Source organism: Haliotis rufescens, unplaced genomic scaffold (genome assembly GCF_023055435.1).
Source record: "Haliotis rufescens isolate VD_foot unplaced genomic scaffold, xgHalRufe1.0.p SCAF_130, whole genome shotgun sequence".
NCBI lineage: Eukaryota > Metazoa > Mollusca > Gastropoda > Lepetellida > Haliotidae > Haliotis > Haliotis rufescens.
In genome coordinates, this window is record NW_025963814.1 from 141,640 (window position 1) to 156,760 (window position 15,121).

The window sequence follows — 15,121 nt, forward strand, 5'->3', positions numbered from 1 at the left end:
AACCATGTCATACACCGGCATCGCCATAAGTGTAGCACTCACCACAAGAGTAGAAGCACCCACCCACTACTACACACTCACCCTCATACCCGTGTCATACACCGGCATCGCCGTAAGTGTAGCACTGACCACCAGAGTAGAAGCACCAACCCACTACTACACACTCACCCTCATACCCGTGTCATACAATGGCATCGCCATAAGTGTAGCACTGACCACCAGAGTAGAAGCACCAACCCACTACTACACACTCACCCTCATACCCATGTCATACACCGGCATCGCCATTAGTGTAGCACTGACCACCAGAGTAGAAGCACCCACCCACTACTACACACTCACCCTCATACCCGTGTCATACACCGGCATCGCCATTAGTGTAGCACTGACCACCAGAGTAGAAGCACCAACCCACTACTACACACTCACCCTCATACCCATGTCATACACCGGCACTGGCCACCAGTGTAGAATCCTTCGGTCTGGTGACACACAACCTGGCAGCCTGGTCAGACATTAAAAGCAGACAAACCAGTGATAGAAGTCTTTCATTCAGGGACACATGGGGGGACGTTGCCATGAATGAGTGATTGTGTTCACGTGTGCAGTGAGTGAGTGAAGTGTAATCAGTGTTACTGGTGTCAGTAGGTATTGCCCAAATCAGTGAATGATAGCATGAGCAACACCATCCGTATCACATACAACCCCAAGGGAGGGAGTCAGCACGATTTTTCCGTATTTCGGCTTAATCTGACATCGGCTGAACACTTTCAAGTCAAACCCGGGTCACGACCAAACCCAGGACCAAATACCTTACTCACCATGCAAAAAAGAAACCATGTTGCTCGATTTGTAATATTATCATATTTATTCATCAAATAGTATACACCCAAGCGGAACTACAACAGATGAAAATAGATAAAAATTTGTGTATTTTGTGTGAGAATGAACCTGAAAATAAGAAACATGTCTGTAAACAGTGATTATAACTTCATGAAAAACCTCGTTCTGGCTGTTTAACTATAAAATTAATATATACCAAGTATTTAAAGCAGTAGTTACACCGATAAGCATTTCTAAAAATTACTTTGGATGTTACACAAGTAGAAAGTTATGTGACCAGAAAAAACAGCTGTTTTGCAAACTTCGAGGGAAAATGGACACTACAATTTCTTCAAATATTAGAAATGATTTAACTTGTACCATGACATTCAGTCCAACATGTTCTTGAAACGTGAACCTCATTTTATGATTTATGCTGTATACTGAGATGAATGAAAAAATTACACATAAAAATGTGTATAAGTTTTCGCATTGATTTTAGAAACTTGATTTAACTTGCACCAGGTGTATGTTGAATGATAAATCAAGTTCCGTCAAACAAAACCACGTTGCACCCTCGTCCCATGAAATTATAAAATAGGACGGTCTGCTACCAATATCACAGTGTGTGTGTGTGTGTGTGTGCGTGCGTGCGTGCGTCCATGCGTGCTTGCGTGCGTGTGTGTGTTGAAGGTTGCAACTACACTACATTCACACTGTATTCTGTACATTACACCAGGGAATCTATAGCAGCTAGACGAACATCTTGAAGGTTGCAACTACACTACATTCACACTATAGTCTGTACATTACACCAGGGAGTCTATAGAAGCTAGACGAAAATGTTGAAGGTTGCAACTACACTACATTCACACTATAGTCTGTACATTACACCAGGGAGTCTGTAGAAACTAGACGAACATGTTGAAGGTTGCAACTACACGACATTCACACAATGTTCTGTACATTACATCAGGGAGTCTATAGCAGCTAGAAGAACATGTTGAAGGTTGCGACTACACTACATTCACACTATAGTCTGTACATTACATCAGGGAGTCTATAGCAGCTAGACGGACATGTTGAAGGTTGCAACTACACTACATTCACACTATATTCTGTAAATTACACCAGGGAGTCTATAGAAGCTAGACGAACATGTTGACGGTTACAACTCACTACATTCACTATAGTCTGTACATTACATCAGGGAGTCTATAGCAGCTAGAGGGACATGTTGAAGGTTGCAACTACACTACATTCACACTATAGTCTGTACATTACACCAGGGAGTCTATAGAAACTAGACGAACATGTTGAAGGTTGCAACTACACTTCATTCACACTATAGTCTGTACATTACATCAGGGAGTCTATAGCAGGTAGACGAACATGTTGAAGGTTGCAACTACACGACATTCACACTATATTCTGTACATTACACCAAAGTGTCAGTAAGCTAGACGAACATGTTCAAGGTTGCAACTACACTACATTCACACTATATTCTGTACATTACATCAGGAAGTCCATAGAAGCTAGTCGAGCATGTTGAAGGTTGTAACTACACTACATTCACACTATATTCTGCACATTACACCCGGGAGTCTATAGAAGCTAGACAAACATGTTGAAGGTTGCAACTACACTACATTCACACTATATTCTGCACATTACACCAGGGAGTCTATAGAAGCTAGATGAACATGTTGAAGGTTGCAACTACACTACATTCACACTATATTCTGAACATTACACCAGGGAGTCAAAAGAAGCTAAACGGACATGTTGAAGGTTGCAACTACACTACATTCACACTATATTCTCTACATTACACCCGGGAGTCTATAGCAGCTAGACGAACATGTTGAAGGTTGCAACTACACTACATTCACACTATAGTCTGTACATTACATCAGGGAGTCTATAGAAGATAGACGAACATGTTGAAGGTTGCAACTACACTACATTCACACTATATTCTGTACATTACACCAGGGAGTCTATAGAAGCTAGTCGAACATGTTGAAGGTTGCATCTACACTACATTCACACTATATTCTGTACATTACACCAGGGCGTTTATACAAGCTAGACGAACATGTTGAAGGTTGCAACTACACTACATTCACAGTATATTCTGTACATTACACAAGGGATCCTATGGAAGCTAGACGAACATCTTGAAGGTTGCGACTACACTACATTCAAACTATAGTCTGTACATTACACCAAGGAGTTTATAGCAGCTAGACGGACATGTTGAAGGTTGCAACTACACGACATTCACACTATATTCTGTACATTACACCAGGGAGTCTATGGAAGCTAGACGAACATGTTGAAGGTTGCAACTACACTACATTCACACTATAGTCTGTACATTACACCCGGGAGTCTATAGAAACTAGACGAACATGTTGAAGGTTGCAACTACACTACATTCACACTATAGTCTGTACATTACACCCGGGAGTCTATAGAAGCTAGACGAACATCTTGAAGGTTGCAACTACACGACATTCACACTATATTCTGTACATTACACCCGGGAGTCTATAGAAGCTAGACGAACATCTTGAAGGTTGCAACTACACTACATTCACACTATAGTCTGTACATTACACCAGGGAGTCTATGGAAGCTAGACGAGCATGTTGAAGGTTGCAACTACACTACATTCACACTATAGTCTGTACATTACACCAGGGAGTCTCTAGAAGCTAGACGAACATGTTGAAGGTTGCAACTACACTACATTCACACTATATTCTGTACATTACACCAGGGAGTCAATAGAAGCTAGACGAGCATGTTGAAGGTTGCAACTACACTACATTCACACTATAGTCTGTACATTACACCAGGGAGTCTATAGAAGCTACACGAGCTTGTTGAAGGTTGCAACTACACTACATTCACACAATAGTCTGTACATTACATCAGGGAGTCTATAGAAGCTAGTCGAACATGTTGAAGGTTGCAACTACACTACATTCACACTATAGTCTGGACATTACACCAGGGAGTCTATAGAAGCTAGTCGAGCATGTTGAAGGTTGCAACAACACTACATTCACACTATAGTCTGTACATTACACCCTGGAGCCTATAGAAGCTAGACAAGCATGTTGAAGGTTGCAACTTCATTACATTCACACTAAATTCTGTACATTACACAAGGGAGTCTATAGAAGCTACACGAACATGTTGAAGGTTGCAACTACACTACATTCACACTATATTCTTTACATTACACCCGGGAGTCTATAGCAGCTAGAAGAACATGTTGAAGGTTTCAACTACACTACATTCACACTATATTCCTCTATATTACATCAGGGAGTCTATAGAAGCTAGACGAACATGTTAAAGGTTTCAACTACACTACATTCACACTATATTCTGTACATTACACCAGGGAGTCTATAGAAGCTAGACGAACATGTTGAAGGTTGCAACTACACTACATTCACACTATATTCCCTACTTTACACTAGGGAGTCTATAGAAGCTAGACGAACAGGTTGAAGGTTGCAACTACACTACATTCACTCTATATTCTGTACATTACACCAGGGAGTCTATAGAAGCTAGAAGAACATGTTGAAGGTTTCAACTACACTACATTCACACTATATTCTGTACATTACACCAGGGAGTCTATAGAAGCTAGACGAACATGTTGAAGGTTGAAACTACACTACATTCACACTATATTCCTCTATATTACATCAGGGAGTCTATAGAAGCTAGACGGACATTTTGAAGGTTGCAACTGCACTACATTCACACTATATTCTGTACATTACACCCGAGAGTCTATCAGCTAGACGAACTTGTTGAAGGTTGCAACTACACTACATTCACACTATATTCTGTACATTACACCCGGGAGTCTATAGAAGCTAGACGAACATGTTGAAGGCTGCAACTACACTACATTCACACTATTGTCTGTACATTACACCAGGGAGTCTTTAGAAGCTAGACGAACATGTTGAAGGCTGCAACTACACTACTTTTACAATATATTCTGTACATTATACCAGGGAGTCTGTAGAAGCTAGACGAACATGTTGAAGGTTGCAACTACACTACATTCACACTATATTCTGTACATTACACAAGGGATCCTATGGAAGCTAGACGAACATCTTGAAGGTTGCGACTACACTACATTCACACTATAGTCTGTACATTACACCAGGGAGTCTATAGAAGCTACACGAGCTTGTTGAAGGTTGCAACTACACTACATTCACACAATAGTCTGTACATTACATCAGGGAGTCTATAGAAGCTAGTCGAACATGTTGAAGGTTGCAACTACACTCCATTCACACTATAGTCTGGACATTACACCAGGGAGTCTATAGAAGCTAGTCGAGCATGTTGAAGGTTGCAACAACACTACATTCACACTATAGTCTGTACATTACACCCTGGAGCCTATAGAAGCTAGACAAGCATGTTGAAGGTTGCAACTTCATTACATTCACACTAAATTCTGTACATTACACAAGGGAGTCTATAGAAGCTACACGAACATGTTGAAGGTTGCAACTACACTACATTCACACTATATTCTTTACATTACACCCGGGAGTCTATAGCAGCTAGAAGAACATGTTGAAGGTTTCAACTACACTACATTCACACTATATTCCTCTATATTACATCAGGGAGTCTATAGAAGCTAGACGAACATGTTGAAGGTTTCAACTACACTACATTCACACTATATTCTGTACATTACACCAGGGAGTCTATAGAAGCTAGACGAACATGTTGAAGGTTGCAACTACACTACATTCACACTATATTCCCTACTTTACACTAGGGAGTCTATAGAAGCTAGACGAACAGGTTGAAGGTTGCAACTACACTACATTCACTCTATATTCTGTACATTACACCAGGGAGTCTATAGAAGCTAGAAGAACATGTTGAAGGTTTCAACTACACTACATTCACACTATATTCTGTACATTACACCAGGGAGTCTATAGAAGCTAGACGAACATGTTGAAGGTTGAAACTACACTACATTCACACTATATTCCTCTATATTACATCAGGGAGTCTATAGAAGCTAGACGGACATTTTGAAGGTTGCAACTGCACTACATTCACACTATATTCTGTACATTACACCCGAGAGTCTATCAGCTAGACGAACTTGTTGAAGGTTGCAACTACACTACATTCACACTATATTCTGTACATTACACCCGGGAGTCTATAGAAGCTAGACGAACATGTTGAAGGCTGCAACTACACTACATTCACACTATTGTCTGTACATTAGACCAGGGAGTCTTTAGAAGCTAGACGAACATGTTGAAGGCTGCAACTACACTACTTTTACAATATATTCTGTACATTATACCAGGGAGTCTGTAGAAGCTAGACGAACATGTTGAAGGTTGCAACTACACTACATTCACACTATATTCTGTACATTACATCAGGGAGTCTATAGAAGCTAGACGAACATGTTGAAGTACATCTGTAGATCCCCTCACTGCTGCTTTTGAAGTGGTGTGTCACCTGTATTATTCTGTATATTCACATCAGCTCCAGCCTTCAGTAATACATCAATACAATCTGTAGATCCCCTCACTGCTGCTTTATGAAGTGGCGTGTCACCTGTATTATTCTGTACATTCACATCAGCCCCGGCAATCAGTAACCCTTCAACACCCTCTGTAGATCCCCACCCTGCTCCTGCTGCTGCTGCATGAAGTGGTGTGTCACCTGTATTATTCAGTACATTCACATCAGCCCCGGACAACAGTAACATTTCAACATAGTCTGCAGATCCCCACCATGCTGCTGCTGCTGCTGCTGCATGAAGTGGCGTGTCACCTGTATTATTCTGTACATTCACATTAACCCCGGCCTTCAGTAACACTTCAACAGACTCCCCAGATCCCCACCCTTCTTCTGCTGCTGCTGCATGAAGTGGCGTGTCACCTCTATTATTCCGTACATTCACATCAGCCCCAGCCTTCAGTAACTCTTCAACAAACTCTGCAGTTCCCCACCCTGCTGCTGCTGCTGCTGCATGAAGTGGCGTGTCACCTGTAGTATTCTGTACATTCACATCAGCCCCGGCCTTCAGTAACGCTTCAACACAGTTTGTAGATTCCCTTACTGCTGCATTATGAGGTTCCGTGTCACCTGTAGTATTCTGTACATTCACATCAGCCCCGGCCTTCAGTAACTCTTCAACATTCTCTGTAGATTCCATCACTACTGCATTATGAAGTGGCGTGTCACCTGTAGTATTCGGTACATTCACATCAGCCCCGGCCTTCAGTAACTCTTCAACATTCTCTGTAGATTCCCTCACTACTGCATTATGAAGTGGCGTGTCACCTGTAGTATTCTGTACATTCACATCAGCCCCGGCCTTCAGTAACTCTTCAACATTCTCTGTAGATCCAAACAATGCTGCTGCATGAAGTGGTGTGTCACCTGTATTATTCTGTACATTCACATCAGCCCCGGCCTTCAGTAATTCTTCAACATTCTCTGTACAATCCCTCACTACTGCATTATGAAGTGGCGTGTCACCTGTAGTATTCTGTACATTCACATCAGCCCCGGCCTTCAGTAACTCTTCAACATTCTCTGTAGATTCCCTCACTACTGCATTATGAAGTGGCGTGTCACCTGTAGTATTCTGTACATTCACATCAGCCCCGGCCTTCAGTAATTCTTCAACATTCTCTGTAGATCCCCACACTGCTGCATTATGAAGTGGCGTGTCACCTGTATTGTTCTGTACATTCATATCAGCCCCTGCCTTCAGTAACTCTTCAACACACTCTGTAGATCTAAAGAATTCATCTGCTGCTGTATGAAGTGGTGTGTCACCTGTATTATTCTGTACATTCACATCAGCCTCGGCCTTCAGTAAGACATTGACACACACTGTATGTCCCTCATATGCTGCTATATGAAGTGGTGAGTCACCTGTATCAGATGAAAGTTGATTCACACTTGCTCCTTTCGCCAGCAGAAATGACATAACATCTGACTGTCGTCTACATGAGCTGTGAAGAGGAGTTTCTCCATTAGATGACATCATGTCAACAGTAGCACCCTTCTCAAATAACATTTTGACCATAGTCAAGTTCCCCACCTCACAAGCACTGTTTACAACATCACCATCAACCTGTGCTCCTCTGTCTAAAAGAAAGTCTAGCATGTCCTTGTTCTGGCTCATAGAAGCAAATCTAAGACCTTTCTGGTTATCCAGATCAAATCCTGTTTTCACCAGCAGTTTCACCACCCCTAAGTGACCATTTTGTATGGCAAGGTACAAAGGGTCACCATTTACACGATGCACATTGACATCCACACCCGTGTTAATTGCTTTTTCCACGGCTGATGTAAGGCCATACTTGCAAAGGTAATGAAAGACAGTATCTCCTAGTTTATTGCATGCATTCAGGTCAGGGGCAAGGGCCAGAATCTGATCGACAAACTCACTGTTTTTGGTTTCTGCTGCTAACATGATCGGAGTTACATTAAGCCGACCATATCTAGCATCCATGTCAAGCTTCATGTGTTCACTGATGTAGGTCAATACACTACAAGCAGCATTCTTGCACACCCCAAGTAAAATGTCACGCATTTCACTTTGGCTGAATGATATGTTTTCTTTCTCCATAATAAATTTGATTAGATGATGTGACTTGTTGCTTGAAAGCAATTTCAAAAATGAATGTGACTCGTCTCTTATAACGTATTGTCTTGAAGAATTATCAACTAGTTTCAGAAGATCAGGAACAGACATGTGACAGTTTGTCTTCAGACAGTCCATGAGCAAGTCAATAAACTCTGAATTACAACATGCCTGGTGCGATAAGACATGCAACAAATTGCGTCTCTCAATTTCAGTTGCAAATCTTCTGGCTAAATGTCCAGCAAAGGTCCATGAGATATTTGCAACAAGACCTGTCTCACTAGGAACATTTTCCCCTTGTCTTGTGGATGGTTTAATACGAAGTCGCTGATGGATGAATGACAAACTACAACTTTCGATGACAAACTTTGATTGTTTTGTACTGAGTATTAAAGCAACACTGTCATATATAGAGGGATGGTCAAACATGTATGTGTCATCTTCCTTCTTGAGATAAGATCCAACCAAATCATCAGCAGCTGTTATGCTTTCATACGCAAGATTATCATCCTCCTCCAACTCCTGTCCACTAACCTTCCCATCTCTTTTAATCATAGCCATGAACAGTGAACGCTTTATCTTATCCTTAAGAAATTTATACAAAGTCTTTCTGAGGAACACAAGAGGCATTTTTAAAAAATCTAAAATAGTCTCTGCTGAAGGTTGCGTCTGATCCTTTCCATATGTTGCGACAAACATTTTACATATATGGGGAAAGCCGTGTGGACAGTCCGCCTGACATATCTGAGACACAGTTGACTCATCAAAGTCCATCTTTGTCTTTGTTTTGACATGAACATGCCAAATCTTCCTTCGTTCACAAGAGTCTCTCAGAGAAGAAACTTCCACCACATACAGGGGACTAGATATGTAATCTGCCATCTTTCCCAAGTCTGACAATGAGGATTTCAACACATAATCACGGCCTACGAGGATAATGATAGTTTGGTCTTTGTTAGGCGCCGTTCTTTTCAGCTCTGTTTGCTCATCTTTTGTTCGCTTTGAAGCATTTTCAATATTAGTGGACTTGTCTATGGAATCTTTTTCTGTATATTTATCAGGATCTTTCACATCCACAAAAGGTTGTAGACTTGGTCTCCACTTGGCCCATTCTGCTACATCAAATTCCAGATCACCAAATATGTCATCTAACATAATGACAGGGTTAGTGCTGGCCGTTATGACCTCATTGAACTCCTCCGGTGACACCACCTGATACACTTGTCTCCCCTGAGTGTGCTGATCTTTGAGAGCCATGTAGGCTATTGTAGACTTCCCCTCTCCTGGTCTTCCTTTAATTGTCACCCATGTTGCTCCTCTGTCTAGCTTGTCTGTCACCTTCTGCAGGCCTTCTGTCTCCACCATGTCTTTAGTCCATAACTGTATCCTGGATTCTGTTCTTTCTGTAAAACAATTTTATAATTGACTATATTAAAAAATCTATGTTAAAGTTAACAATCTTATTTTTAAGATAATTTATTCTCAGTTAAAGGAACATATTGTAGCCATCATCAAATAAGGTTTGACTCTGAGCATCCTTATGTTGACACGTGCCCTGCGAACACAAAATATTAAAAATATTATCCATCAAACTGAAACATGTTTTCTCACAGCATTTCTCATTTCTGTGTAAGTTATTGTTCTAAACGAGATCAGACAGTTTACGAAAGTAAGTAGATAATTAACTCACTCCTGATCTTCTGTGCTGCAGTCAGTTGTTTCTCCTCTTCCTGGTTGGTCCGAGGTGCACAATCGTTCTGTGTTCCTCTAATGTTCTGGGTTCCGCCAAAGTTCAGATTCCTGGCGCCCCTGACTGTCACATCCTCAAAATTCTGCCGTACGTAGAAATTGTTGTACTGGACAACTGAAACAGAAACTGGGACTGAAGCCCTCACAGATGTCTCTATATTTGAACCTAGATATCTCTATAGACAACGATCATGAAGAGAGGCATACTACTTCATATTAGTCATTATATTTCCATTAAAGGTCTCATTACGTTTTCTAAAATGGCTAACCTGAAATAGAGCAGAGCTTACAACTCTCTGATCAGTCCGGGTGAGATTGTATTGAGGCTGTATACGGTTACAGACACCCTGCCCAAAAATGTAGGCATAGATGCCACAGGATATTCGCTAAAAAGCGTCATTTGTAATTATCCTATTGTAAGTATTAGATATCTGAACCTTTAGTCATGTGTGTGTATCATGTAACAGCGCTCACCTGCGGGAGAATCCACAGGCACTGGTACCCCAGGTAGCCCTGATGACTGTATCTCTGATACAACAGATCCTGGTATTCTGGGTAGAAGAGAGGATGTGGACGCTGGTGTCAGTGCTGCTGTTCTCGGGACTTGTACAACAGTTGTTTCGGGGACTACACAAGACGTAGTTGTTGACAACTGTGCCTGACTTGTTGTCTGATCAACACCAGCAGCTGAAGCTTGCTGGAGTTGTGTCCCCTGCTGTGATGTTGACGCTATTTCTCCCTGTGGTTGCTGACAACATCCCACAATGTGTTGTGCCGTGGTGTCTATGATGGGAACAAACATGGCTATTATCCATTCGGATTAGTTTCAGGAAAACCTTATGGTTACTCAGCCAATGGCCTGTTCTGACCGACATCTTTGTATCTTAGCATGTTGCAATAAAACACTGTTTTGGTTGTTTCCTAATTGGCGATGATTACAGTTGGATCGCAATGAAAATTTAGAGGACAGTTTTTTAAAAGAAATGTGATCAATTCATAGTTTAACTTCCGATGACATTATGGCAAGAGCGACTGGGAGTCAACTATGGATTTTGATTAAGATGATTACTTGACATGGCTATTCATATTGTGTTTCCATTATTGTGAGGCAGTATAGCCACAATGCTCTGTGGCTCACCTGAATTATGACGAAATAATTTAATGCCACTTCAGCCTATTAGTGTTATATCACATGTATGAGTACATCTTCCCGAGGAAAGGGAGTTAACTGACTCTAAAGTCCAGTTTCCAACCTTGCAGTACTGGGCTACGATTACTGTGCTCAATCTTAGGGCCACCAGTGGCTAATACGAGTTATGTCCCTTCTATGACCCTCCTATTGACCAATCAGATTCTCATATCACTTGCATTTGCTTCGAACAAAATGGCTGCACCAGTTCTGATCAGTGAACAAGATATATTGAAATAAAATGGGCCTTGCCTCGCGAAGTGCATCAAATCACCAAATCAAGTGAACACCTTGATTAAAAACTTCAAAAGATTTGGAAAATATCTGTCGACGCCCAGTTGACGGTACACATCATGCACTTGTCAAAAATGTGCACGTTGAAATCAGTGTTGTTTACGAACTGCATATCAATTTCGTTATGCGTATTTAATTAGACTGTGCCAGTCCAGCCAAAATATAACTCCATTATTCCAGTCTAGTTCGGCAAGGGTGGCAGCTGGACTTAGCTTGCTCCCTTGCCTCGGGAAGATGATATGAGCATAAATAAATAGCCTGAAATGCACTGCTTTCTTTTATTTTGCATTGGCTCGTTTTGTAACTTGTGTTGGATCTTTCTGAAACAACAGGAGCCAAGTGACCGAGGAAAAACTCGAACTTGTTGCTGTCAAGAGGGCATCATTACCTAGCCTTACTTCCTGTAAGCATACATACCTTTACCTACAAGTTGGTACGACTGTTGTTGAACAGTCTGGAATTTGACCTTTGTAGCACATGCTCCAAGTTGATACATATCTTCGATTTTATCTCCCTCTTCTTCATCTGTCATGTCACCAAACAAACATTCGTCAGCACTCTCTTCATCAACATCTTTATTTCCTGCATCCTCCGAAGTACTGCCTGATCCATCAGTGGTTCCAGGCGGGTTGTCCTCATCATTGCTTTTCCTCCTGCAATTTGCTGGTGTACATTCTTCACTATCTGTGTCACTTTGACCTTTCTCCATCTCGGCCATATTCAACCAGTGAATATATCGTTCTAATCTCTATCTTTGAAGATTCTTTACTACTTCCTGTCTTTCATGAGGGTCTTCAATCTAAGTTGGCACCAAACTCGTCATCATCATCCTACAACAAAATCGCCTAATGTGTACAACGTCTGTCTGCAGGTCAGTCCTACATTTTCCGCTACAGCACTGTAGCACACCTGGATAAGGAGTCAAGTCAATGTTACCTTTCAGTATTGTCGAAGTGCGAAGGTAAAATCAAGGTAAAAAGGAGCACATATGTTGAACCCCATTTACTACACATTTACCAGATTTCATTACATTTAGATAATGACCACGTAACTACCATAAAAAGCATTTCTCCAAATAGCCTCCGTCGTGTTTAAAAGATCCCACAGAGGCAGATGGAGGCGCCGTTGGACGCCATAGACACAACATATTAAAGCACACTTGAATTTCAGAAAAGCATATGAAGCAATATATTAAGGCTTACACAGCGTTGTACCCCTTGTGACTGTAGGATTCAGTTTATAAACATGTCATCATTATATTTCGTGAGGTGTTGTTTCAGAAATACATTTCATGTTTACATGTCATATTAATCAAGGAGAAACAAGGTTTACTGTCAAAACAAACTCCCCGCAAAGAACAAGGGTCTACATGTTAAAACTTCACCAGTTGATTATAAAATAAGCATTAATCGTTACTTGATTTAAAAGGTTCATTAATGTTATGTAAGTTCCTGTATGCAAATGTTGCAGGAGTACCGGTATCTTTGATGCAACAATGTCCTCACACTGAAACATGAAAGTTGGGCCTACCTTTAGAATTCTGGCGATCGTAGCTCCAATACATTACGATAGCCTGACGATAGACGGAGTGAGAAAAATCGTAGCCCCCATACATTAAGATAGACTTACTGTAGTCAGAGCGCGAAAATCGTAGCTCCAATACATAACAATAGCCTTACGAGAGTCGGAGTGAGAAAAATCGTAGCCCCTATACATTAAGATAGACTTACTGTAGTCAGAGCGCGAAAATCGTAGCTCCAATACATTACGATAGCCTTACGATAGTCGGAGCGCGAAAATCGTAGCTCCCATACATTAACATAGACTTACGACAGTCGTTGGGCTAAGATAGCTTTGTGAAACTTGACCCGGGGGCAACAAAGTTAACAAACACGTGACAAAACCCTATGATGTTCTATCCCTGTCATACCTAGATAACAGAAGATGAGTTTTCAAGTTCAGTGCCAACGGTCGGATGATGGACGCCAGCCATAACATAACCTCATTTTGATGATATTGAAAGGTTGTATAAGGAATCAGGTGTTTTGTCACAACTTAATCTAGTCCGTTTGGGCGTTGGCAGCTCACTTGTGTCTACCGTAATACGAGCTCTGTGGTGTGAGACGATGGCAAAATGAAACTTTGTACACTCTTTACAACATGAGGCGATCTTTGTGAGTGAAAGAAATCCATCCTTAAACACGTCGACGGTTATTTGTGTTTTGAAATCATGCATGATATCATTTCTGAGTATGCCCTCTCACATTCAGTTGAATGATTTACTTCTCGAGATCTCCAAAGCGAACCCAACAAACCGAATGTACTTGCTTCAGTCATGTTTTTTATTAGAGGCAAATTGAAGAAAAATCTCGCGTTTTTTCTTACAGATCAGTTTTAAAATACTTATTGCAAGCTCAATTAGACTAGAGGCCAGTGCATAGCGAGGCGTAGATTACAACATAAATGCCTCTTTTGTATGAAGCAATCATTCTTCAACCCAGAGTTCGATGCGGCCAGCCTAGTAGCTCTGTCACATCCTACACAGTCCATTCACCTGTTTTCCATTCATTTGTTTCATTTTGGATGAGTCTACAGATTTAGAAAAAGATATATCATGAACTGTTCCAATTTCATTAAGAATATATCCCAAAACGTTCAATATTATTTTCATTTGCATATTTATCCTCCATGGATGTGCTGTCATCTAAACCATATTGGTCACCTATCAGCTATCGCCACTCTTCCCTTGTTCTTTCCACTGTTTTGATTCCCGATCGTCGCGTTATAACAGAATACAAATTTCTCGTCGACCAACTGTACGAGTTATAGCCATCGTCTTAACAACACGTGTCACGTGACCACCTGCACCGCCATCAGCCCTACAGTCCGGCATGTAACACTCAATTTTTGTAGTCAAAACAAATAGTAACACATGCTTTTATCAATTTATCGGGAGACCGGAAAATAGAGGGACCGCGCTCTCAACAGTTTATCATAAACCATCAGCGCTACGGTCTGGCATGTAACTGATACACCCCGACACCCTGCTGTTAACCTCCCTGTGCCGCTGCAGATGTGCAATAGATGCGCAGACATTCACAACTGGCCATTCTCGTAACCACGTGAACAATATTACATAATATCCTGGGTTGATTCCCTTAGCTGTGATTTCTCCGACTGCGACCAGTGACAATCTAATAAAAGAAAGACAGATTGCAATGATTTTTATCTGATCTCTCCTTAGTACATGTCAGTTGACTGCTAAGTTTACAAACCAATACAAAATACTGCACAGCAATTACAATGACAGTATGCAATAGAGTAGTAGTACAATATTCAATATCAGTATCAATGCAAAATATGATGGT

General features: G+C 41.1%; 1 protein-coding gene across 3 annotated transcripts in view; it reads right to left on the minus strand.

Annotated features, from left to right (window-relative positions):
* Nucleotides 1–5,856: 5,856 nt before the first annotated feature.
* The window catches only part of LOC124121661, a 45,470-nt gene continuing 36,205 nt past the window's right edge, over nucleotides 5,857–15,121 (minus strand). For all 3 annotated transcript variants that reach the window (XM_048394871.1, XM_048394872.1, XM_048394870.1), the window contains exons 2-5: nucleotides 12,171–12,583; nucleotides 10,745–11,053; nucleotides 10,212–10,385; nucleotides 5,857–9,924 (exon numbers count right to left, since the gene is read on the minus strand). In XM_048394871.1, the coding sequence (XP_048250828.1) occupies nucleotides 6,347–9,924; nucleotides 10,212–10,385; nucleotides 10,745–11,053; nucleotides 12,171–12,471 (4,362 nt within the window). In that variant the 5' untranslated portion in view covers nucleotides 12,472–12,583 and the 3' untranslated portion in view covers nucleotides 5,857–6,346. The remainder of the gene's footprint in view (nucleotides 9,925–10,211; nucleotides 10,386–10,744; nucleotides 11,054–12,170; nucleotides 12,584–15,121) is intronic.